The sequence below is a fragment of the Pezoporus wallicus genome, unplaced genomic scaffold, assembly GCF_028554395.1.
Source record: "Pezoporus wallicus isolate ANWC-B61680 ecotype Strahan unplaced genomic scaffold, APGP_CSIRO_Pwel_v1 contig_7506, whole genome shotgun sequence".
NCBI lineage: Eukaryota > Metazoa > Chordata > Aves > Psittaciformes > Psittacidae > Pezoporus > Pezoporus wallicus.
In genome coordinates, this window is record NW_026637546.1 from 383,274 (window position 1) to 410,728 (window position 27,455).

Consider the following 27,455-nt stretch of genomic DNA (forward strand, 5'->3'; position numbering starts at 1 on the left):
GTTCACCTCTCAATAAAATACTAAAAACCAGCAAAAAACATTAGACTACATGTGACCTTTTGTAAGCAAATAGGCAATTTGTAAGCAGTAGTCTCTGCTTACTACAGACTTACGTTTTCTAGGTCTCAGTATGTCAGCTGTGACTATGTGAGCTCAGTTTATGATGTCTGGGTAGCAGACTGCAAATAAAAACAATGGAGAAAATTAAGCTGTAATTTTTTTTTTTTTTTTTTTACCTTTTTGTCATATTTTTGTCTTCTCTCCTTTTCCGCTTCCTTCTCTCATGTTTTTGTGTGCACTTAAAGGAGTGTCCCTTAAAAGGAGCCTCTGACTTCAGCTTACACCAGGGCAAATGGCTTTATTGTATCACAGAAAAAGAGTCTTTAGTAACTTATAAGCAAATGCCAGACAAAACATTTCCCCTTAAAGGTGTAGCCAATATTTATAGCCAAAATGAGGAGAGTTGTAAATGTGATTTTTTTTAAGATCGTTATGTTTTCCCTATTAAGTTTAGTAACAAATTCAAATGCAGCTGATAATTTTTATTTGCCATGCAACTTAAGTAAACTGTGCTTCTTAAAAAAATTAAACTACCTGCTTTTATATAAATGAAACAAACCTTTATAGAAATAAAACAAATAGGTTTTCAGTTCCTGTAATTTCTTTCAGGCCTGACACAGTCCTCCTCTCTTATTTAATCCAATGAGGCTAATAAACTAGTGATGTGCACAGGGCTCCTCGGGTTTTCTATAGGCATCAGAATCAAAACCCAAAGCATGTGGTACTGGATGATACCAGCTGGGTAAGTGGAGCTTATAGGGTCATTAATAAGTTATATTTGGTACTGGAATATGTAACCTGAGTATATGGTGAAAGAAACAGCAGAGAGAAAATCTTATTTGCCACTGTTTTCTTGCAAAATAGGAGGCTCCCACGTTATATTGCAAAAGGCAGATTTATCCTGTATGTAACATATCCATTCCATTTTTGACTCTGCACTAAGGAATTCAGGTTTTGCATACTCTTTGTCTCTGCAGGAAATCTTGCTGCTGTGCAGCAGTACAGCTTGCTTGCATTTGCTCTAGGTTTATTTATTTTCCCAGCTGTTGGAGGTGCCTTGGCTTCTCTACAGCATAGCTAATAGTAAGACTATTACAGGCTGGATGTTGTTGGCCACCCACTTAGAAAATGATATTTCTTTTTCCTGCTTCTGTTGAGAAATGGCGATTTTTCAAATAAATGTAGCAAAAAAAATTAACTATCTGTATTGTGGCAAAATTCTTTCCTATAAGAACCTGAAAAACCCATTGTGCTGAGACTTTATGAATTGGAAATACAGCATCTATCCTACACCCAGAAACTATGAGGCAGGCAGAGGTATTTAATGATGGCAGTGACATAAAAAGGTAAAAAGGATATAATTATTTTAATACCTGCATTATTGAAAGAAGTTTTATTCAATTGTTACTTCTCTTATTATTTTCTATCTATTTTGCATCCCCCCAGTAGATTCCCTTTTGCTGCCTCTTCCCTAAATTCTGTAGTGATTTATTATACAAACACTTTTGCCTATAGTGAAGGGGTATCTGGTGAGGAAGTATATTTTTTTCTTATTCTAGGCTTTGTATGCTTTGAAAAATATTCCTGCATGGGAAAAAGCAACAGGTTATCTGAGTTGTGCTGGAAAAAATTAGTGAGACTAGAATCATAGAATAGCTAGGATCGGAAAGGACCATAAGATCATCAAGTTCCAACCCCCCTGCCGTGAGCAGGGACACCTCACACTAAACCATGTCACCCAAGGCGCTGTCCAACCTGGCCTTGAATGCCGCCAGGGATGGAGCATTCACAACTTCCTTGGGCAACCCATTCCAGTGCCTCATCAACCTTACAGTAAAGAATTTCCTCCTTATATCCAATCTAAACTTCCCCTGTTTAAGTTTTAACCTGTTACCCCTTGTCCTATCACTACAGTCCCTAATGAAGAGTCCATCGCCAGCACCCCTATAGGCCCCCTTCAGATACTGGAAGGCTGCTATGAGGTCTCCACGCAGCCTTCTCTTCTCCAGGCTGAACAGCCCCAACTTTCTCAGCCTGTCTTCATACGGGAGGTGCTCCAGTCCCCTGATCATCCTTGTGGCCCTTCTCGAGACTTGCTCTCACAGTTCTAAGAGTAAATATAAAGGATTATATACCAGTAAGAATTGCTGTATCAATATGAAGAATACAGCCTCAGATTCATTAGATTCTGAATGAGTTCTCCTAATTTGTTTAAGCTTCAATAGGCATAAATAGTCAATCCAAGCTCTACTCCCAGTTTATCCTAAAATAGCTTACCTCTGGCAGACAGTATTTGAATTTATCACCAAGAGCCCTTTCAAAGAGTGAGAAAGCCAGACTAGGGGTAGGGGTAGGTAGTGGTATACTGAACTTCAATATTATTCTAAATCTGTGTTATATTTAAGCTTCTCTGCTCCTGACTCTTGAGACTGTATCAGGATTGTAGCATGGTTTCATGGTTGAAGTGCTTTGAAATCTTAGGAGGTTCCAGGTCCTTAAATCACCTAATGAGCTTGTGAATTTCACATCCGGGATCAAAATTTCATGAGAATTTCAGCCACAGGGCAGGAAAACTGTTGCTCCCAGTTTTCAGTCAAGCACAAACCCATAGGAGGAACCCGAATGCTGAGATGTTCTGTGAGATTTTTCTAAAAGCTAACCTTATTGTCATGTCTTCCCTCCCTCCCCAGTGTATTCAGACTACATTTTTGTTTCAAATTTTTCTCCTGAAGAAACTTTCTTACAAAAATCTATTTCCTCCAAACCATAACCATGACATAACCACAACACATGAAAACAATCCATGGTCTCTAAAATATGCTAAAATAATGATATGGCGCATTAAAACTCTTCATTCAAGCCTTTTCATGTTTTCAAGTGAAATTAGTAATATTTTTGCATAATGCCAGGCGTATTAAATACATGGTACAGCTATGAAAATCTGGTTACTTAGAAGAAGTATGAGGAAGTGACTTTTTGATTATATTTCTTTTGGTCTACCTTTTGTTTTCAAGGTGGTCCTAGATGTTGGCTGTGGATCAGGAATCCTTTCATTTTTTGCAGTGCAGGCTGGAGCTAGAAAAGTCTATGCAGTTGAAGCCAGTACAGTAGCAAAACATGCAGAGGTAAGTGTTTTTCATGTGAGCCAAGTCTTAGAATGGTGTAGTGTGAAAATGTGAAGAGGTCTAGAACTGTGCCTCAAAAAGGCTGAAGGCTTCAGTGTGATTTTTCTAAGTCAGGTCTCTAAAGGGTACTGCTTTTTGAAAGGTAATTTTTGAAGGTGTTCTAAATGCTCTAATATGCCAAATAAATAAACCATATGATTGTTGTTTCTGTGAAAAACAGTGAATGGTCATAACTGTGATTAAAATTTTTACTTTCAGAAGGGAAAACAAAGAAAAACATTAGTTGTTTCCATGGGTTACGTGCAAAAACATTTAGGTGTTTTTTTTCCTAAGACTTTTGGTTTGGACATCTGTGTGATCAATTGAGTTAGTTTCCTGCTAAGTTTGATCAATCAGATCTTTCAACCTTCTTACAGAACTGTGTTCTTAGTGTTTAAGAAGGATGTGTCCAAACAATGCAGTTATTTTTAAATGTTATTTTTCAGGCATTGTGTTTACTAAGCATTCTGATATGATTAAAATAAATTTAAGCACTCAGAGTGGTATTGGTAACTAAATGCCTTAGGATAAGTTCACTTCCTAAAAACTGTTAATCCTAAATATTAGCAACAGCAAAATTCTCCAAGTTTTTTCACACAGCCTGTGCTTATTTAGATGAAGTGTGAGCATTATTGTTATTCATTTTGTCAACACTGATCACTTCTAGCTGAGTTTTTAAATAGTTTTAATGTGAAAAGTGTGCAAAGTAGTGAAGTGGAGGATTTTTCATCCCACACCTAGAAAAAAATTGCAGCATCTCGATGTTAATTTTTCCTTTTGCTTTACTGATCTAAAATATAAGTGTTCATGGGCTATATTAGGAGTCCATATTTCCTCTAAATACACACAATGAATATGCAGTAATTTACTGAAAGTTTCTCCTTTATGTTGTGGTGCAGCAATCCAGCCTTCGTCTTGCTGATGCCTGGCAAACACCAATTGTCAACTGTATCATTGTGAAGGAAATGGGTTGCTGTTGGAAATTGAGATAAGCTGGTTTGGTCTTAAAAAAATGTGGATATTAGACATTTTTACTTCTCTCCAGGTAGAACTAGTTATTAATATATAAATTCTTTCATTCTAGCTTGAATACAGCACTCCATAATCTCTCCATGTACATTTTCATTAATTTTTGTACGGAGGAAAAGTGTTTCATACAATCATTTCCTACTTCCACCTTATTTGTGTTGCTGTTGACAAATGTTTACTTGATACATGTCTGTTACTTTTGGAATTGGCAAGGATGTACTAGCATATATGTACTGAAAGAACATTTCTATTTTCTTGCTATAATTTGTATCATTAGAAAGATTCTTTGTAATTAAAAGGATTCTTTCTTGATTGTTTGTCAATGTGTCAGATGTAACAAAAGCATTAAATGTTAATATATGAAAAGTATCTCGGAGGGAAAGGTGGAGGGTAGTTCTTACTTCACACAGGAATTTGTAAACAGGTATGATACGGTACAATATCTTTGTTTCGTGATAGAAGTTTTATTTATGAAAGCGTAAAAAAAAGAACAAAAGGAACTTACTTTTCCTAGTAGCCATATAATATCTGGTAGTGAGTATAATGTGTACGAGTATATGTGTAATGTTTCGATCACAGGTTTGAAACTGTGACTTTGGAAATCCAGTCAGAAGTAAGCAAAATCACTAGTTATGAAATGGCACATGCTGCACCTGCAGTGTATCAAATACTGAGTATTTTCTTCGGCAATGTAAATGTGAGTAATATATCCGGCAACTTACTGATAGAGAAATAGCATTAATCCACTGGGTTTAGAAATTGGATTGTTTTTTCTCCTGAGGTGGATGAAATGCTAAACAGCTTTAAAAAATGATTGATAAAGAGAACTAAAGAACCTTAAGCAGCTATAGATACTGGGGAATACTGGCTAAAATGTCAGTCTCAGTTTGATAGTTCACAAATTTTTGGTCATTTTCTTTCCTTCCACTTCCCCAAATAGGTCTCAGTTTTCATAAGAAATAGACTGATACAGTCATAATTTCTGTGAAAACTTGCTCACTCATGAATTGTATTGCAGATCAGCTGATCTAGTAACACATAACATGTTTTAAGAATTTCATTTTATTCAGTATAAAGATGGCTAGCCTTAGGTATACTATTTGTCATCTTATAATATTCCACAGTAGGATTTCACTGGTCTGGTTTATCAAGTACCTGGATTATGAGAAAACCATTACTTTCTATCCATTTATTCTCTCATTTTCGCATGGATTTATTATATTTCATCTGTTTCAGATACGTGTAGTAATATTGAATGTGAGATTAACAAATATTGTTCTTTTTTTTTCTTTTCTATTTTAATACAAAACACTTGAAAACAATGCAATGAACTACTGACTGAAGGGAAATTACATATATTAATGCTGTAATAATTCTACTGATAGATTTGTTGGGTTTACGGTAAATTCCTCTTTATAGTTGGAAGTTTATTTTGAAAGAACAAGATTAAAAATTTAGCACTACAATGCAGTTACCTGAAATCAGGTATCTATTTGACAGTGTTGAAAACTCTGCACTGCATAAATATGTGCAATGGTAGAGTATCTGAAAAGTGTGTTGGAAGGAAAATTCAGAACAGCTGCTGTGTTAGGAAACATCCTGGCTGTTGCTTTGCACTCATTTATTTCAGGTATTCACTGGAGAATATCTGATGTCTGCATCACTGTGTTCTCTTTAGTATTTGCGTGGCTTTTCTGTCTGGCATTCATGTACCCAAGTTTTACCTGCTGCCTTTTTATCTTTCTCAAAAACTTCAGCAGAGGAGAAAGAAACCCTGTGTACCTTTATCATGACTCTGCACCAGTTTTTCTTCTGTTCTGTGACTCCTTGTTTTGGAGATACAGCTGTTGGTAGCTGGCTCATGCCACATGCAGTACGTGGTAGAGGAAGAAATTTGAAACACATCTTGCCTAATAAACCAGTTTGTAATAGGGACCAAGTGCTCTCCAGTAGTAGGTGCATGACATGTGAGATGAAAGCAATCTCAGTCTGCCAATTTCACTACTGCAGTAAATCCTCTGGCCAGAAAATGTGAAGAGCAGAAGAAAGAAGGCTGAAAGTGGCTGGTGCTGGTAGCTATTTTGTCTAAACAGGAAACTTGATTCTAAGCAATCTATCTAGGACCAAGGGGAAACATTAACGTTAACAAACTGGAAAAAAATGTCTACGTGGAACACTTGGATAAACAGAAAGAAAGAGCTACTGTGCATGAGGAAAATCTGACTGTATTGTGGAGGTCAGCTAGTGATGGGATCATTAAAAGTAAAAATAATTACTTCTGGTGAAATCCTTCACTTTCTGTTGTGATATGGGACATAAATAGAGATTTGTTACATCTAAGCAATAGCCAAACAAGAAAATTAATTTAATTAAAGACAATTAATCTTGAGTGGAGTGTGTTACAGCTCCTGTGGGGGTGCTCATGTATGAGTGAATGCAGTTTGCCTGCAAGATACAGGAATTTAGAAAAGCGTTTGATGTGCACTTGGGGCAGTCTTGCAAAGATTCTGTCTCAAGCACCATAATATTTGCAGTTATTTGCTATGTGTTTAGGTGATACTTGTGGGCACCTTGCTAACTTCTGTGCAGTAAACAAATCTTCATCTGTTATTGTTTTCTATTACTTAGATTTAAAGACTTTAACCATATTTAGTTACGTGGTAAGTTGTCTGTCTCATCTCGTATGTCAGATGCTGTGTGGTGGGGTTTATATGGTATGGTGATTATGCACACTAAAAATGAGGGTAGATTCGTACAAGATATAAGGAAGAAATATTTTATAATGAGCCTACTTTCAGAGTCTTCTGAAATCTGGAAGAATAATGAGAGAATATGGCCGCTGAAAATAACACACTCCTTCCAGTCACTGAAAAAATTATAAGCTACTGGGTGGACTTCTTTTTTCTGTATTTTTTTTTTCTTTTTAGCTTTCACTAAAGCTGTGAAATATTGAAACTACTGCTTTTGTTCAAATACATTATGCTGACCATAACCAGGTGATTGCAGGAATTCATGAAATACTGTGTGGAGGTGAAAACGTTGCCAACACACCCACTCAGATATACCTCCTCTCCTTTTGCCACAGGTTTGCTATTGATTTCCAAAGGCACTGAGTCTAAAAGCTGTACTGCCATCACCCTTTGCTGTTTGTTCTTCATTTGCAAGAAATTTTTTTTAAAAAGGCACAAAAATTGCTAATATTAAGTTAGTAAAACCTGCAAGCTGTCAGATGAAGATATGGGTTGGTTTCAGTATAAAAGATGAAGAAATAGTTTGTTTAAGGCATACCTTTTAAATGGCATGGACAAAATACCTGCCTGAGCAGCAAAGTCATATTAGTGACAGTATAAATAATATGCTGTGTTTGAAACACTCAGTTTGTGAAGGTGCTGCAGAGGGTATATTAACTCAGTAATTCTGTCAAGAATAAGTTCAGTTCAAACAAGATGGAGGTTGCTGGGACAAAAGTTAGTTTATAGCTGTTAGCTTATAGCCTTCTTGAAGTGATTTATTTATGTATTTATTTGATTATTTTTAAATTTCAGGTTTGCACTAATATTGCCTGGAAGTAGAATTTAACAGTATTTTATGTGCACTTGGTATAACACACTTGTGTTATTAGTATTTCTGTTCTTCTGTAGAATCTAGAATCTTCCTCGTGTACGAAAGAGAGGTGTAGAAACTGTGGAAGACTAGCTCTCCAATATTTAATATCAATAAATTGATTATTGCTTTTCCTCATGTGATAATGAGCCACTAATCAGAATTCATTAATGCATGGTAAATTTCAGTTTCAGAAAAATGATCTCTGAGTTTAAAAATTAATTTAAAAAACATGAAAATCTGAAATTTTCAAAACTAGCTTTTCATTGCCACCAAACCAGCTAGATATGCAGTTAGCTAACTCAGCTGTAATAATAACAAAAAAAAAAAAATAGCTGCCACAAGACAAGCGATCTTCTCACTGAACTAAATCAGCATCCTAATGCATGTAAAATACTTGCTTCAACTGGCATTCATTGGCTTCCTCACAATCTTGGTACACAGTCTGAGATTTTGGCAGATGCAGAATTGCCTTGATTTTTCAGATCACTATCAGAGTTGTATTGCTAGGACACAAATTTTGTGTGAATCAGCACAGGTTTCTGTTCACTGAGACTCTGGCTAAAACCTGGCATTATTAAATTCCTTTTGAAAATGCAGTTTCTACCTCAGTTAAGATTCTGAGTGACAAAAGCACACGGAACTTTTACTTTCCCAAGTCATAGCTACACTCTAAAGGAGAGGATTAGTACTAACAGGGTTTTTTTTAGGTTTTATTTTTGCAGTATCTGAAGGTAGAAAAACAAATAAACATTGATAACTTTTTAAAGTTGCGTAATAATAATAATAACAATACAGAATAGCAATTTCCATCTGTCCCCATGCTATTATTTCCAGTAAAAATTTTCATAATATAATCATCTCCAGTGCATGAGATATTGTAATGATCTGCTGCCCTCTAGCAAACTGTGAGGTATCTGCCATAGCCTGTGAGAGTCTGAAATGACTTACGCTTCTCTCCTTTGTACGACCATGCTGCTGCAGAGGTGTTGTTTCAGTTAGTTATTTTTATATTTGGAGTTCACTTGTGAGCAAAACACTCATTTAATTTCCAAAATGAAACTTCATCATGTGTCTACTCACATAGCCTCTGGTCTAAAGAACTTTAAAATAAAATCTGTCAACCTGTTATTAGAAATGGATACAAACACTTGTCAGTGAAAGAAGCAGTGATGTTATTTATCTAATTGATGGCATACTAGTGTACAATGATCTTTGTTTTGGTTAGTAGTTTTATTACCGTATTAACATATAGTTTATATTAGCAAGTTATAGCTGGAAATCATTAACTGTAACAGTCATTCAAGCTTCGATGCAAATTATTCACACTGATGTTATACCTCCTATGTTAACTATAAGCAAAAGTGTTAAAATTCCACTAGTGAGTGTGGAGAAGATACTTAATAGCTAGCATTTAACTTCATTTGAAGGAAGCTAAGTAATTCAGATATTTAATATAGAACCATAAAATTCTTAGGACTTGATGAAGCGTGGACTTGATGGTCTCTTCTATATGTTGTTCTGAGTTGATTTTTTATTAATTTATTTAGCATATTCACGTATCAGTGGATTAGCTAATAACATTGGTCTGTCTCTGGTTAGAATGAATCATAAGTATCATTGCTGTCACCTAAGGCCCAGTCTGTTTTGGAAAAGTTTTGCTGAAGTAATTATATACACTTACATCAATGATACAATTATATCAATGCAAGTACAACTGTGAATGAGTTTTTTATTACTTACTGGACATCAATACAAATCTCCTACTGTGCTGTTGCAAAGGATTCTTCACTTTATAGACTCTCCCAGGAGACACCTCAGGTTAGTGTGAAATAATTGCTTCTTTATTAGTTTGTGCCAGAAGAACCCAGATTCTGCTGTTATTAAAAGCAAGAGGTGTAGATACTTCCCCATATGTCTGAGTACAGTGCAGCTAAATAGGATACTCATCTATGTGTACATATGTAGAGGCTTTGAAAAAGTTGTTCTTTTTCTTAGACATATCTTGCTGTATCAAACGTAAAATTTAAGGTCCATTTCTGCTATTCATTAAACATTTTTCCCCAAGTTTCACTATGCCCATGCAAGTGAATAAATCTCCAGTATCTCAGCTTTAAGTACTGGCACATTCAAATGCGTTCATGTGAATATAGTGTTATGCTCCATTTATGCTTAGAAAATACTGCAAACTTTTCAGCTCTTGAGTTTCTTCATCCTTTCATAGCTATGTAACTTATTCAAGAACAGTATTTCTAGAATTTAGAGACTTGTGAAGACCCTTTCTTTGTAATCTTTTGTATTGAATTAAAATACCCACCTTTTCCTGGTAGGCAGTTTTTTTCTTGTACATACTGTCATCTCTTGCAGGACAACAGTACTTGTACTATCACTTGCTGATTCCACACAATGTATTTCTTTGAGTTTGCTCCAGTGAGCTCCAGTCTTAGAAATTTTGGTGGTGTAGCAAGGAAAAATATTTCTATTTTATTCTGATTAACACACTGAGGTAGTTGGTTTATGCTATCAGGGGTTTAATGCTAGTTAAAAGACCTCTGATATAAATTCTGATGATCAAGAGAGTCAAAACTTGCTGTGTGCTTTTGTTTTCTCTCCAGCTGTTGGTGAGAAGCAACAACCTTTCTGACAAGATCGTAGTTCTGTCTGGAAAAATTGAGGAGATCTCTCTGCCTGAGAATGTTGATGTGGTAGTTTCTGAACCGATGGGTTATATGTTGTTCAATGAACGGATGTTGGAAACTTACCTCCATTCCAAAAAATGGTTGAAGACGCGTGGTGAGTGTGTCACCAAGTTATCCACTGCATAGAGAAAGAAAAATAAAAAGCTTCTAAAAAAAAAGTAAAAAGAATACTTGAATTGGAAGTCCAGGATTGTCTGATTTTATACCCTCAGTCTAGCTTTAACACCAATATCTACGAGGGCCAGGGGAATTAATAGAATGATGAAGGCACCATTGCTATTGTACTATGCTGTGACTTCTTGCTGTTTCACAGTGGAAAAAGCTTTGGAACATGCTGCTATTGCAGTACTGAGTTCTGCTTGTGCTTTAATCTTAACCTGCTGTTATGTACACTATGATAGCATTTCTGTTACGACATATCGCAATAGATAAAACGACACTAGCCTCAACTGCCAGACAGTGGAATCAAGCTGAGAGTGGAACGGTCGAATAGAATTTTGGTGTTTTGGGGAAAGTTCAAGTTATTTTGACATCCTTTCATTGGGCTTCTCCCAGATGCCCTATTCTAATATTTGGATGTTACCTTTTGAAAGACGTGAGAGATTCACAGTGTTCAGTGCTCTGTATTTCATCCCTCCAGTATTTGGAAGGGTTTTGAAGGTAATCTGTGAATTCCAGGGCCTCATGTGAAACTTCTTTGGGAGGCAAATCTGAGCATCCAATTGCTGAACGGTAAATCTACATGAACTGCTAAAAATGAAGTATCTCTTTAAATGGCTTATTTAAGAAACCTTTCTCGAGCAAAATTACTGCAAAATGGAATTTTTGAAGCATGGGCTGAATCTGTACCTAAATGCAGGGAGCTAATGAATTTGCTCACAAACCACATTTGGGTTGTATTTTTCAAGTCAGCCACTGATCTTAAGTCTCCCATTTAGAGCTCAGTTTCAGAGAAGAGCTTCTGAAAACTTATCAGGAAGCAGCTCATTTTTAGTTTTAAATGAGTGACTGCTTTTAAAGATATGTGTCTAGCTTTCTGATTGCTCACTTATAGGGATGAATCACCTTATGTGGTAATTATTAAATTTTATGATTGTCTAAGTAAGTGAGCTGAAATTATGACATTTTGAGTCAGTTTCTAATATTTAGTACCTGTTAGGTTTGGAAACTTTCTGTCGTAAATTCTCTGTGAACCTCCCCACAACCAGTTTTAAAAAAAAAACATATCTATTTTGTGAGTGGGTGTTGTTCTTTATTTAAATTTTTGTGGACTCTTCCTACATGATGTACTTACAAATGGAATACTTCTTCCTTTTCCTTCTGCTTCTTTACCTATCCTCCCCTTCAACTATGCACTGTATTCTATAACAGATTTTAAAAGGGTGAAGCAGTATGCTGAACTGTAGTTCAGATTGACCAGGCTTTATTTCCTGCTTCCATTGTCGCATGCACAATAGAATACAAAAGCTGTCATTTAAGCTGCTAGGCAGTCTTATGCACTGCCTACAGAAAATAATGGAAGGCAATTCCTCTAATGGTTTCCCAATCCATTAGAATGTAGTAGATCAGGATTTCATTCCCTGCTCTGTTATCAATTTGCCACTGTATGAAAATAAAATTTGGTTTCTCAGCTTCAGCATCTTTGAGGACAAAAAAAAAAAAAAAAAGAAAAGAAAAAGGGTGTAATATACATTTTTGTGTCTGTAAAATTTTCAGTGTTTACTCTGAAGGGCTGTGAGTTTCTCAGATAAAAGTCTTAAGAGTAAAGTGCATATAAATACTTCATTCCCTAAATGGCAGTTCTTCCAAATTGGACCAAAACCATATCCTGCAGTTTAATTCAAGTCTGACCTTTGATGCAAATCTTTCACACAGATGTTATACTTACTAGGCTAGCTATAAGCAAAGAAGGTGCTAAAACTCCACTGCAGAGTGTTGAGAAAGTATTTAATAGCTAGCATTTCACTTTTGAAGGAAGCTAAATAATTCAAATATTTGAAATAGGACCATAAAATTGCTAGGACTTTATCAAGTATTGTGGTTTCTTCTATACATTGTTCTAGATTAGGTTTTTTACCAACTGATTTAGCATACTCACATTTCAGTAACCCATATATTAGTAAAACTAAATGTTAAGGTATCTGAAGTGTACAAAAATTGCTGCTTCTGAACTAGTGGTTTCCTGCTAGTGAAGACATCCTTGTAGGATGTCTGTGGGAGTACACAATTATGGAATATCCTGAGTTGGAATGGGCTCCCAAGGATCAGCAACTCCAACTCCTTACTTCACACAGAGCAACCTTAACATTAAACCGTTTATTTAAAAGCATTGTCCAAACACTTCTTGAACACTTGGCTTACTACTTCATGTTGTCTTCTGTGTACTAGGAATGATGTTCCCAACATTCAGCGACATTCATCTGGCTCCTTTTTCTGATGAGCAGCTGTACATGGAACATTTCTCCAGAGCCAATTTTTGGTAATGACTATTTGTTTTTTCATTTGTATCAAAGATTCAGTAGAGGTTAAAAAATAAATCAGTTATTTGATTAAGCATAAACTGTCATCATTGAAAGAGAATGCTTTTATGTTTTCTGTGTTCACTGTTGCTCTGGCCTAAAGTCATACTGTTTATTGTGCAAGCCTGAAGGATCTCAAGGAGGGCTACAGCTGACTTGGTCTCATTTTGAAAGATGAATGTGAATCAGATGCTAGTGTTTCCTTTGCTATACCAAAGTGTATTATGCTACAGATGGTGATCATTGCCTGAAGTCCCAGGTGCATAAGCACAGGAAAAATTCTGTGGCAATCCTCTCAGAGAATAAGTATTAATTCCCAAGTCCTGAACAAATTCCAATTTGGTAGTTATATTCTGTCCACCAAATTTTTTCATGCAGCTTTAACTAGAAGTTTTACTCCTTTTGCTTTGGAGCATCCTACTGCTACTATCCACTGTTAAGCTGTTGCTGTGCTATATATAGGAGGAAAAAAGTTGCAGCGATATTCTAATGAGGAGAAATTGAGATGATTCCATTTCAGCAAACGACGCATTTATTTGTAAATTTCTTCAGTTCTTCATGTGATACATATCAGTTAATTTATAGATCATTATTTAAAGGTTTTGTATAAAAGGTACTGTGGAACTCCTGGGTTAACTATTTTAAATCTTCTGGAAGATTGTAACTGCAGTCTTTAAACTGTTCTTTCAGCTTGTGATGTGGTATTAATATGAACATTAACTGGTGTTCAACAACCTATTTGTTGCTTTCTTAGATTAAAGACAGTTTTCTTCCATGCCCAAGTGTCCTGGTCAGCAGGTTATGATATAACTGCTTATACTTAGAAGATTTCTTCTGGCTGTCTCTGAAGTAGAGCTATGACAAAATCTTACTATTGCTATAGTGATTAAAGGAGTGAGAGAAATTTGAGTAATTTACATGCTGAATCCTTTGCTGGCAATGTTAATTTACACAGCCAGTTTGTGGTTATTTGTCTCATTGTGCAGTTGAGCCAGCTATGAAATATTTGCATTGTATGTTTGCAATCACAAAAAAAAAAAAAAAAGCAACAGTACTTCTGCGTGTTAAGAAAATAATAAAAAAAAAAGGTAGAATTAAATTTTGATAAGTTTTTGTATCTCAACTGTCATTCTGGTCTTCCCCAAGATCCTGCTATTTTTGCTTAGATACATGACATGTCTCCTGAGCAGAGGCCTATAGTATCAGTCCTCCAATCAGTCCATGTAGTCATAGTTTTGTATGGATGCATGGCCAGGTCATTGATAGTACAAAATTAAATATCCTTGAGGTTACTAAGTGCTTTAAAGTCCAACAAATTAGTGCTTCTAATGTCTTCAACCAAATATGGGATCACGATGTTCTGAGTGAGAGTGCAAGTAGTTCTGCATTTGCATCACTATAGGGCATTCACATTCTTAATACTAAATGGTCTGAATACCCTAACAGATCCAGAGCTTTGAAAGTCCTGTTTCAGACAAACCACTTCCTCAGGGTTTTCTTGGAGTTTGCAGTAAACTGTCAGGAACTAATTGGTGACAGCCTGTGATGTCCTCAGCTTCAAATTCCAGGCCTCAAGAAATACCTTTTATTCATTATCCAGCTTTGTTACTTGGAACAGAGGATGTGTTTTGTGTGGAATAAATCCTTACCTATATATCTAAATCCTTATCATGTGTCTTAGAGATTAGATATGGTTTTGAATCCAGTTGGATGATGGTACTTGAGCAAAGGACTGAAAGAACTAACTAGATTTCCAATTTGAACTTTTACCTGGTAAAGGCACCATGCCTTTAAAAACCTTCAAAATTCAAAAAATCATTCTGTGTGTTCTAACATTAGATGCAGCAGTTAGTGTAGCCTGGTTACTATATAACCGAAAGGCTACTTGTTTCCCATACACTTAGAAATATTGCCTCGTTTCTATACAGTAATAGTAGTTGTGAGACTGTGTAAGTATTTTTTTTTTTCTCTTGATGCCTATTGATTGGCTTACTGTTGAGCTTCAGAGCTGCTTATTAGTCTGTATTTAACAGTTATCATTCCCAGAAGTGTGGTAATGTATAGTCTACCATAGAAGAGCAGACTGCTCTCTTTGTTGGTGGAACTCTTCAAAGATAGAAAGAGAAAGATACAAAGCATAAATACATGTAGCAAGTTGTTAAAAATAGTGTGCATTTTGCTTGTGTTTCTCTTCAGTGACAAATAAACAACTCAATTATACAGTACAGCGAACATATGGAAAAGGGTAAAAGATCACTTGCAAATATTGGTGTGATCTGATCTCCTCTGTTGTGCTTATTTGAGTTCTTTCCTTAAAGATACCTTTAAGGCATACAGTCATTTGGGCATCTTCCCTTTATGCAATTAGCACAGAACTAGTAATGCAGAATTTACCAGCATTAAAGAGATATTGCCAGATTGGTTTAGACTAACTCATCCACTTTTTCTAAAGTTATGATTGTTAGAGTATCATACAACTCCTAAACTATGAGGACAAGCGTTTAAAGTTTTCCTTTTTAAATGCTTCTGAAGACATAGAATTCTTGATCGTGGTTTTGTATCTATATGACATTTCCATCACAATGAATTGAGTTTCCTTATGTTTTCTCTTTCCATCTCCTTTTGTTTATGTTGTCTGGAAATAAAGATACCTATTAGGCTTTTCAATTAGTTGAAGAGGGTTATACACTGGAGGAAGATTATTGAAAGCATGTATATTTTCATTTCAAATTTCTTACTGGAAATAGTCTGAATATACATTAAATTCACATTTTCATAAATTAATAAGATAAAAATACTATTTTTTTCCCCGCTCTGTTAGTATAGGATTTATTTTCCTCAATAAAAAGGAACAGACCTGTAATGTGGGTGTCCTTATCATTATTTTGATTTATACAAGGTCTACTCCTGTTTCTGCAATAGCTCAATATTACAGAAATAGCTTAAATGCCTTAGCCCTGATCCCTATTCTCTGCTTGCTGTGTGGATTCTTTCAGAAGCATACTGTGAAATGTCTCCGTATATCCATTTGATGCGATCATGTTACCTCAGTGCTGTATAGGATGTCTGTATGGAAGGTAAGCTAAGGAGGGCTGCAATTTGGCCTCTTGGCAGACAGGAAAAAGGAAAAGAGGATTCACCAAACTTCACCTGCCATTTGCATTTACTCTGCTGGCTCTGGTTGGAACCCAGAGAAAACATTTTTCCCTAAACATTGCATGTGTTACTGTTTCTAGGTACCAAGAATGCTTTTATGGGGTCAATCTGTCTAGTCTGCGCACTGCAGCTGTGGATGAATATTTCCGACAACCTATTGTGGTAGGTTTGTATGTCTGGGGGTTATTTTTTTGTGGTTTGGCTTCTCCCTATCTTGTCCCCTCCACTAAATCCTACAGATACAATAGCCTCCTTGTTTGACAGAGCTCTGTGGCTCTGAGTTGAGTTGAGAGCCAGGAGCATGCAAGTGTGAACAGAGGTGCTGTGAAAGGTTAAATACTGTATGTAATATTCCTGGTTTTGCTGTAGTAACAAATATCTAGAGTTTTGCACATATTGGAAAGTTACAGCATGTGAACAATTCTCTTCCTAACATGCAACTAACTTTCCTCAGTCTTCCCAGTCTCTTAAGCAAGTGACTTGACCTTGATTTTTCCCTTCCCATCTCTGATCCACAAATTAAAGGAAAAGGGAATGCAGCCAAGCAAACAGGTTTCAGTATTATGAAACAACCCTTTTTTTAGATATGTAAATATCCACACTTTATTGGGCATTTACATATTTAATATGCAAATATTTAATGTTTAATATTAAGTATTGAATTAATTATGTAAATATTAACTGCTTAATGTTTACGTATTAAAAATGCAAATCTCTACATATTTAATGGTGCTAGATTAAATCTCTATGGATCTAGCACCTGCCCTTCTTTTTAGTAAAAGTCTAGGTGGTAGCTAAGTAGAAAGAATGAGGAACAAACCCTTCTCACCTCTCTTGGGAAAAACCTTTAAAACCCACCCCTGCCCCAGTCTAATGCTTCAGTGTAGGTGCAATGAAAACGTTCACCCTCAGAAATTTAACTACAACATACCTACCTAGCATATCTAGGCTAGCATTAGGCTAACTAGTTTAAGTAGTGATAGAAGTGTAGCTGCTACCACATGAATACCCTAAAACCTGTCCAGAAATCTGGAAAGACTGTTAGACTACTGATGTGACCTTTTGCATTTGACTGCTTCTGCTACTCAAAATGGATAAGAGAAAACTGACTTGTTTTCACAATGTTTTCTAACTTGTCTTCACAAATTCAAGCTGTATCTTTGACTATAGCATGGTCATTCTCAGTGCTGGCTCTCTGACTGTCAGTCAAACTAAGACAAGAATGAAGTAATATGTAGGCCTGTGGCACATAATTGCACCCTGTATGAAATACATATTTGGCTTTTATTTCTCAGCTGAGATTCTTCCTACCCTGAATACCAGAAATGCAGTGCCCAATAAAAGCCACATTTTTAAACAAATCACGTATCTCCTGGCTTACTCTGTAGGTAGGTTTTAGTTCTTAGATGGGTTCACTGGGGGAGATGTGGTAGAAGCCTTTATGTTAAGTATGCTTTACTTAGGAAAGAGCTTGTGAAGAGTGATAGATTAGGATTAGTACATGTGATCAAAGAAAGAAAAATCAAGGGAAAAGTTTTCGTTTGCTGAGTGACTCCTAACCTTATTCTAGAGGACAATCTGTATTAAGCAAATTTGCTTCCTACTCTTAATAATTTAATTTTCAAGTATTTCCATGCTTAGTTCAGCTAAGTTCTTAGTTCAGTTTACTCAACTGCGCTGTGCAGAAAGCATATTAAAATGTTTGTAACTTAAAAAAATAGTATAATAAACCCACCTATTTTTTAACAAGTGATCAATTTCTGAAAGAATTTTATTGTTTCTAGGTTGAATAAAAGAGTCTTTGGTAAGTATGTGAGCTATCAGATACATTAAATCCTGACAATGTTGCAAAATCTAACAGTGTTCTAGGGGATGCTAAAAAATGGAAACATTTCAAATGAATTCATTGTGGTGAAGGTTGATTTTTATTTTCTCCCCCCACAACTCCCTACCTCCCCCTACCCAACCCCCACCCCCCCCCCTTCTTTTTTTTTTTTTTAAACAGAAGACAAGTTTATATGTTGACAAGACAGAATGGTAACATTTGCAACTTTGTTGTTTTTTTTTAACCCACATAGGATACTTTTGACACCAGAATTCTGATGGCCCAGACAGTGAAGTACACTGTTAACTTCCTGGAAGCTGCTGAGGAAGATTTACACAGGTCAGCAGATGCCAGAAGTTCACTGTCAATCTTTGTCTTTGTAACTGGCTGTTGGTCGTTGGTACTCAGAGGAGGCTCTGACAGTGGACATGGTGGAGTGAAGGTGGCATGCCAGAATGATAAGTACACCACTTGTGTTGGACCAGCTCATTCATTTGCATGATTTTGTATAGGATTAGCAGAGAAGCCTGTTGGTGAGCCTGTAAAACACCAGGACTTGGTTCACAAAATTTTCCTTCTGAAAGGGATAAAATGGGCTCTGGAGAAGAGTGTTTACATCTCAGCATGTTATGTTGGGGCACATTTAAACATAGTTATAAGGCAATTTTTGTCTTTCTGTGTAGGCATCCTAAAAGAGCTTGTCAGATGGTGTCATCATAAGCTGCCTTGCTGAACTCTTGCGTATTTTTTTTTTTTTTTTTAAAAAGGCCAACATTTTCCAATCTAACAGGAATCAGCTGTACCTCTTCACTTCCCTCCAGAGCTCCTTCAAATCCTTAGTCGGCAAATCCTATGTGTAAAGAAGCCTGAACTCCTTGTGTCCCAGAATGACAGCAGAGAAGCCTCCCTCTCAGTACATCTGTGAAATAAAACATCCCGTATGGGAAAATTTGAGGGAGTACTTCAAGTCCTTGCAAGACACTGTCATAAGGGGGAAATATCACAGGCGATCTTTGAAATTCTGAACCCTTGTTTCCAACATGACTTAGAATTAATTGTATAAATGACACAGTCTAGTGAGAGAAGAATTGCTCTAATATGATGGAAACAACTGAAGAATTGCTTTCCAGTTTCATCTGCCTAGTGCTGACTTCCTTCAGCGAGTCTCAGAACTAACATGTTGTTACCTGAATGTTAATTTTATTATATATTTCAACAAGATTGGATGAGATTTGGGTTCAACTACATAGCCAGTAATAGTTCTTTTGGAAGTGAAAATATGCCAGCTCTTGCTCAAGCAGCTTAATTTTTCCTTCTTGTTCCAGTAGTAGCCAGGTCTCTCAAATTTCTAATGGAACATTTTCCTTTCAAATTAGTATTTAAACTAAATCTAAGTCCTTCACTGGGAATGGGAAATTTTCCACTGGAAGGACTGAACTGCTATATTTGTAGCAGACTGAACTGCTGCCATAAATGATGCATTAACGCTTGTGTAGTAGCATATTTGATTCTACTACTGAATAAGGCACACAAAAAATTAACACCTGAGTCAGTGTTAATTAATTGAGTGTTGGTTAATTCTATTGATGCAGAGAAAAAGAACACATCCTTTTAAATTCACAGAAAATTGAGACATAAACTGATGAATGAGAATAGAAATACATAAATTAGTACAAGGTAAGTTTCTGGTAGAATTTCCAGTACTTTTTGGAAATTACTTTGGCACCATATTGTTTTTTCTCCTGCAGAGTGGAAATCCCTTTTGTTTTCCAAATGACGCACTCTGGATTAATCCACGGCCTGGCATTCTGGTTTGATGTGGCATTTGTAGGATCATTGTAAGTACTCTTTCCTTCTTCCTATGAAATACTAACTACGAGGGGGGGGGGGATATCATGTCTTTCATACAAAGTGTTCCAGAATTAGACCTTCATCTAGTTATACTCTTGTTTGTAATTCCTTCATATTAAGAAATGTAATAACCTAGTGCTAACAGTATGACAAGATACGCTTCCCATGTTGATTAGGGTACACATAATCTGTGGTAGACCACATCCAGGAATTTTTGAGGGTTAAATATACTATTCCACACAGTACTGATTCTTTCCAATATTATATACTTTTTTGTTTTACATTTCAAGTATAGCAGCAACATTTGAACATAAGCTGGATTTTCTCAATTGGGCTGGTCTTGTCTGCGGGCAAAAAGGAGAGCAGGTTGTATGTTCCAAGCAACAAAATAGAAGCAGAGAAAATTTTACCAGGCTTGGATGGGTGATTTTTGCACTGCAGCACCAGGCATTTATTTCAAAATGGGGACATTCATCTGGTGTAGTGAATGGGTGATAATTAGATAAACTTCTTCAGGTATTCAATACATAGATCTCAGCTATCTGTATTTAGCACTTAGATAAGATTTGTTGATTTCACAGTTAAATTGGTCTAGTTTTAGATGAGGTGATTTTTTCAGTATATTGTAAAATGCACTTCTATTTATTTGTGTTGATAAATGCCTTTTATTAATCTTTGAAATGAGGATTGTCAAGAATTCAGAATCATATATCCATTAAAAGAAAATGGATATATCTGCATTTCTATTTACTTTAACAGCTGTTAGTAAAATTTTTAATCTTAAAAAAGGAACCAAAAGCTCCACATCAGTTATAAGAGTAGACAAAATTGCAGACTTGTAGGAACTGACTGAAATCCTCCACGGAGAAGGCTTCCATATTGGAATAGGCAATTGCTTAATCAGCAGCTCTTTAGTGTTCCTACAGCTGTGGAAGTTCTTTGTCTTAGTTCTTGAAATCTCAGTGGATTGATCTCATGGCATTACCCGTGTTATCCCTTTCTCTGCACCTATGCCCTCATTCAATATATTATTGAAATATATTTTGTAAGTGAAACTAGGTATAGGACCTTCTTGGAGAGTGTTGTTTTAAGGATTGTTTTAAGGATGAAACTTCCACTGTGAAGAATCACATTGCTACATTCAGGACAAATCTTAATTTCCTGTAATTTGTTGAAATTGTCTGTTGTAGTAAGAGGGGAGAGAAATTAATATTCTCTATACTGGTAGTGCGGAAAGAAAAGAAAACAGGAGTATGAAGTACCTTTTTTTTGAATCTCCATAACTGGCTTAGGCATGAAAATCTGGTGGTGACAGGCACAGTATAGATAAAGGAAGAAAATGAGGCATAACATATTGATTTCCCACCATAGGGTAGGGTCACTTTGCCACTTTACTTGAAGGCTGTTTCAAATTTATTATAAGCAGTTGAGGCCTCACATATATAAAGGTCTTACAACTTAAAGTTGTTTCCAAAAGGAGAAGACAGGAGAGAAAATCTAGACAGTTTTTCTTGTTTGTTTCAGGGTAACTGTTTGGTTGTCCACTGCACCAACAGAACCTCTCACTCATTGGTATCAAGTACGTTGCCTTCTTCAGACACCCCTCTTTGTTAAAGAGGGGGAATCTCTCTCAGGGAAAGTCTTACTTGTTGCCAATAAGCGGTAAGTGTAAAAGCTTCACAAGCAGATTTTGTAGTGTGGCTGTTCTTCTTAGAGGTACCAAAATATACCAGTTAATTTTGTGTGTGCTTGTACCCACATTTGCTATTTCTGGTACCATAACCAATTTACATGGTATCACTAATAGGTGATAGGTATCACCTAGGCGCTCTTTACCCTGTGAGACTCTGCTCACCAAAAGGTCTCAATTTTCCACAAGAGTTACCTGTGAGGTACTTTTCTCACATACCTTCTCCTTAACCATGTGTCATGTCCTGCCTTCCCTCACAATGACACTTGCAGATTTGGTCAGCTTTCTACTCTGCTATCTTTCACACACAACAGTTTTCCCAGGTCACATCCAGATGTCTTCTGTACCTTGACCTGGTAGTGGCCAGACATTTACCATGGCCTTGGTCTGGTCATGTCTTGCTAACTAGCCTGGTGGTTTTCCTGAAGCCCCAGGGTTCCTTGTCTCTCAGCAAGACAAGGAGACAGGGAGAAGTGGGGCTGATCCCAAATCCATTACATTTTTAATACTTAAAAAAAAAACCCAACCCATTTTTATCCTTATGGATGAGCTGTCATGTTTAAGAGTAGTGCTTTCCATATGTTGTTGTCCTTTCACTGAGGCTAATGAAGATGGCTGCTTTTGGAAGGGTGTATTTTCTCCTCAGACATCTCTGATGAACCTCCTGTTAGTCAAATGTTTGGTAACTCCACTCCTAATTTTTGTTTAAAAATTAATTCTTAAATGATTGGGTCACAGAAGTTGCATCCTGGTTTGCTTATGGGTATGTGTAGTTTTAACAGAAAACAAAGCCTCCTCTGTGTAGGAAGGGGATTTTTTTGGGGGGGGTGGGGAAACATGCTGATTCCAGTGACACCAAAGCTGTCAGTAATACTTCCAGGGCTCTTTATCACACCAGCAAAGGATGCTTGATTTTGGCACTTGTGAGACTTCCAGACCTTCTCCTCAGAAACTCCTCTAAATAATACAGATCTTGATATGTCTCTTTCACGCATAAAATGTATTCATATTTTAATATATAAAAAAACCACTGTATGCTACTAAGTGATCCCATAGCTACTGCTTAAGTATGTTAAGCATAATGCACATTATGATATACCTATGTCAATACATGATACATAATACTTATTATGTAAGTGGAGAATGGCTCGGAACAACCAACCTAGTGACCTTCCTAGACTGAGAATAAGTACTTTAACCATGTGTTAGCACTGAACTAACAGATCTTGCCACAAAACTAATCTGCTTTCAGGATCTACATAACAACTCTGTGTAACTCCACAGTTGGTGTTCCATGCTGGAGGACCAGCTCTGGTCACCTTCAGTGTACTGGTATGCTCTCAGGTGCTCAGTTGGTTCTCTTTACTTTTCTGTGTAAACTCAGTTTCTTGCAAAAAGTTGGGTGAAAAATATCCTTCCTGGTGAAATCCAGGATTATGAATAGTGAACCTCATGCCATTTGGCCAGTTAGATATTTTTTATCATGAAAAACTCTGTTTGTACTAGCTAATGTGGAAATTTATAGTGTTTCTGTCAGAAAAGGAGAAAATTGAATACTATCAGTGAAAAATTATGTTGCCCAGATGCAAACTTTTAAAATCATTTAAGCATCTTGCAAATTTTACTTCTTTTGAGATGGTTAAATAATCATACAATTGCACTGATCCCACTGTAAATAAATTTTCTTTGCTTCTTATACTAGGTGATTATTATTCAAACAGTAACTACACTGCTATTTTTCACATGTTACAGTTGTTTTAATTCCATTACCTCTTTTTTATACTTCTCTTTCTATGCAGACAAAGTTATGATATTCACATTGTGGCTATGGTGGACGAGACAGGAATTAAATCTTCTAACATTCTTGATTTAAAAAATCCAGTTTTTAGGTAAGAAATGCTTCTGACTAAAGAATGCCCTTGTAGAGCAGTAAGATCTTGTATGACAGGAAGCAAAGCACACCTACTGGGGAAGAACAAGTTTCTGACCTCTTACAGTTTATGTTGTTTCTACAGGTATGAGGGCATCCTTGCTGTGTATTAGCAGTACTTACTTATGTAAGCCAAAATTCTATTTAGGCTAGGTGCAAAATAGCAAAATAAAAAAAGCTTTATTTAAGAACTGTAATGACTCAGTGCTTTGTCAAAATAGTAGACATATACTTACGTGAATGAATGTATACTGAAAATATTTTGCTGTTTCCTGTTGTGTGATGCGCATCATTATAATTTGAGGAACCAGTAATATGCCAAGATTTATTCTGCTAAGTACGTAAATATTGGCATTACTATTTCACATGAAGAACCTGTCCTTTCTGTATTAAACATGAGAGGAGGTAAAAAAAATCTACATGCTGCAATCCTTTCTAACAGGATGCCGCCATTAGGAATTGCTACAGCACCTTATTTTGGAGAAAAGTAGTCAATTACAGACCAAAACAAGAAGGAGGAAGGAGCCATCAATTCTTCCAAAAGAAAAAAAGAATCAAAAAAAATCCCCACAAACCCAAAACATTTTTGAGAAAAATGGGCTGTGTTTTTTTCTTATTCTTATGCTGAATTTGGGCCTAAAAATAGCTAAACTCAGCTGGTGGAATTAATTTTTCCAGAGGGTACTCATGGAAAATACTTCCCTCATTCATTACGTGTTTCCCATTTCCTACTGTTTTGACTCAGACCTATATGAAAATTTCACAGTAATCCTATAAAAACAAATCCATTGTTTCTGATGAAAGTTAGTTAATTTTCATCTGTACATCGAATCTGCAGCGCATCAGTCATTTTGGCTTTAGAGTGGGGCCCTTTTGATTAAGTTCATAAAAATGCCTTTTAATAGAGACTGCTTATGGAAAACTTGCAATAACTATAAATAAAATCATGCACTGGAAAAGATCAATTTCTTCAGATTTGACCTGTGACATGGACAGAGTCTAGCTTGCTTATGTTCATGGTTTGGCTAATACTTGTTTCAAATATAAATGCTTCTTGTGAGGACGGTTAACAGTTAGTTTACTCTTCTAAAATCTCCACACTTACTCTCAACACCCATCGCATGAGTGTGACTTTTCAAAGATGATAAAAGTCTACTCATTTATAAGCAAAAGAAGCTTTTGTTAAGTGTTTTTAACTTCTATAAATGTAGAAATCACCTTCAGAATCCTATTGCTCATTTGTAAGAAAGCAGGTGGGGGAAATGGTCAAATTGTGTATTACATATAAAAGTACTCTAAGTTATATGAAGGATTATTGTATTTTGAAAATTGATTATTGTATTTTGAAAATTGAATAAATCCAGTAACAGAACAAAGCACTGATTTAACTTTATTCCAATGAGACTTATCTAACATACATTGGCTGAGTGTTCTATTTATAATACTTTCAATTTCATTAAAGTCCTTATTAAATATCAAAAGCTGTCACTAGTTTTTCTCCAGAGTAAAATAAAAGCTATATTAGAATCTATTAAGTTCGCTTAGTTCAGCTAGTGCTGTAAGCTATCAAAGAACTGTATATTTTAACTGTTTTATTCTTTCATCTATTTTTAGGTTTGCCTAGAATATATACATATCTCATATATATAAGATACAGCATCTGAAAACAGAAGTGAGATTCTCGCCAAGCTGATTAACCAATGAGACCGAAGTCAGTTCAGGTCTTAGGAGGCCTACTGGTACTTCTGTAAAAACAATTTGTAGCTGTACCCATATGTAACTGTGTATGTGAGTCACATGAGAAGGGGATATGTGGTTCCATCCTTGCTTTTTTTTTTTTTTTTAAAAGGCTAAATTGTAATTTAGCCTGTGTTCACATGTAGAGGTGAATTGCAGCAGACTCAACTTCAGAAAGTTCATTTGGTATAGAACAAGAACTGTATCTCTGTGTTTGCTTATATTTCTGTTTAACAGTAAGATCACAGTGGTTCACTGCTGTTTGCTTTGCCTAATTTTTTTTTTAATAGTATTCTTACTTATTGAACAAAGCCTACCTCGTGTTTGTATATGTAACACATCAAAAGATCTTTGAGCAGTATGTAGGGCCTGTGCTTTAAACACTCAGCACTTAAGTCCAGATTTCAATGTTTGGTGTAATCCTCTAGCTCACCAGGGCAGTCTGTTAAGTACTTCAATTTCCCCTCAATGGACTCATTAATTTGGTTCATTTTGAGAGGTAAGCCTAAAGTCATCTTACATGCTTTGTAACTGTTCTGAAATTTCTCTATGCCTATAGAAATGTAACAGGACATACCTGTGAATTACTCCTAGCATAGTGAGATACAGAACTGTATGATAGGATATGTGTGACTTTCACTTTTTCTGTAGCTCTGTGAGAAGCTATAGGAAAACGTAGTTTTGGCTTGTGTACCTAACAAATGATGAAGACTGTAGAGTAACAGTAGACTTTAATGTGATCTCCCTCCAGACAATATTATCCATAAAAAGCACATACTGACTTTTATAGAATATGTTTCTATTATTCAAAGTATATGCCTTAGGTTGAATTAATAAGCTGGAGTCAAATCAGAAATTTATACATCATTTTACTACCAAAAACATACCTACAGTGATACCTCTAGCAAGATACAACCAGCCTTCAGCCTTCCATGCACTGTTGGAAGCTTCGTTTGAATGAAAAGCCTCAGGAAAACTGACCCTTCTCCCAGAAACTTACATGCCGCATTAGGTCAAAAGACCAGCAAAGGACATCTGCTGGGAGTAATTAAGAAACAGCTGTAGTTTCAGAGGTAATGCTCCAAGCCAACAGCCATTTGCAGCTATTTAAATGTAGTTTATCAGATTATGGAAAGTAGTCCCTAAAACTGTGAAACTTGTAAAAGTAACCTGAACTTCATGGCCTCAGCCATGAAGCCACTGAAGTTAGTGCCAGAAAATTGTTGCCTTGTTATTTCCAGTAGCATTTAATACAGCAGGTGAGAGACTTCTAGTATAAAAATGTAGTTTGCACAATAAAATACTGTTTTGTTACACAAATATAAATATATATTAAAAAATAGTATTTAATGTGGGTTGCTGTCTCAGAATTATAACAGAACTTATCATTCTAACCGGCACAATCAGTGCAACAAGATTTCTGATGCCATGTCTGATGGTTGAGTATGTATCCTATTTAGTCTGTTCATGGTTTTATGCTTATATGGAAGAAAGAAACAAATCCAGGAATGTCCAAATCTAAACACCAGGCATCGGTAGTTCATGGTTTTCTACAGTTTGGCAGATTTTCTGCAGCAATTATGAAAGGAGTGTATGGAATTTGAATCTGAATTCAGCTTACAGATTTGTAATGTCTCCTGCTGACCTACAAGTCAGTCTGGATCTCACATTTCAGTCTCAAATCACTTCTAAAAGTGGTTTGAGACTAAAATGTGTCCATGCAACAAAGACTTTTTTTAGGGAAAACAGGGAAAAACCTTACATTGCACATTTCATGTGGCAACTTCAGTTTGTTTTTTTTAAGGAAAAGAGTAAATAAAGGGGAGGAAAAACAAAAGCAGCAGACAGCAGGTCAGGTTTTGTATCTTCATTTAATTCCAGAGCAAAAGGTGTATGTATCTAATAACTGCACCTTCAATACGTATAGAAAAGATCTATTCCCTACTCACTAACAAGAACAAAGAATTTTTCAAAGTGATTGCTACTTTGAAGTGATTTGAATGATCCAGTACTGGTATTTATATTTCTCTTTACATCAGGACTTCACTTGATGCCAGATTGCACGCTAAAACTGAAGACTGACATTGGGTACTGTAACATTTGCTGTTTGAAGTAAGGTTCTGTGACTGTCTCAATTTCCTTATCGCTTAACATGTTCTTTTGTCCTGCTTTGAAGTGTTGGTGATTTTGAA

The 27,455-nt window shown here is 36.0% G+C and overlaps 1 protein-coding gene across 4 annotated transcripts in view; it reads left to right on the forward strand.

The window, feature by feature from the left end:
* The window catches only part of LOC130597500 (histone-arginine methyltransferase CARM1-like), a 56,949-nt gene extending 31,591 nt beyond the window's left edge, over nt 1–25,358 (forward strand). For 3 of the 4 annotated variants that reach the window (XM_057406075.1, XM_057406077.1, XM_057406078.1), the window contains 9 exons: nt 3,075–3,185; nt 10,472–10,649; nt 12,944–13,034; nt 16,311–16,392; nt 18,309–18,394; nt 19,804–19,893; nt 21,431–21,568; nt 23,396–23,485; nt 25,141–25,358. In XM_057406075.1, coding sequence (XP_057262058.1) covers nt 3,075–3,185; nt 10,472–10,649; nt 12,944–13,034; nt 16,311–16,392; nt 18,309–18,394; nt 19,804–19,893; nt 21,431–21,568; nt 23,396–23,485; nt 25,141–25,150 — 876 coding nt within the window. In that variant the 3' untranslated portion in view covers nt 25,151–25,358. Of the gene's footprint in view, nt 1–3,074; nt 3,186–10,471; nt 10,650–12,943; nt 13,035–16,310; nt 16,393–18,308; nt 18,395–19,803; nt 19,894–21,430; nt 21,569–23,395; nt 23,572–25,140 lie in introns of those variants that run through there. The other variant, XM_057406076.1, reaches the window with a different exon arrangement.
* Nucleotides 25,359–27,455: the final 2,097 nt, after the last annotated feature.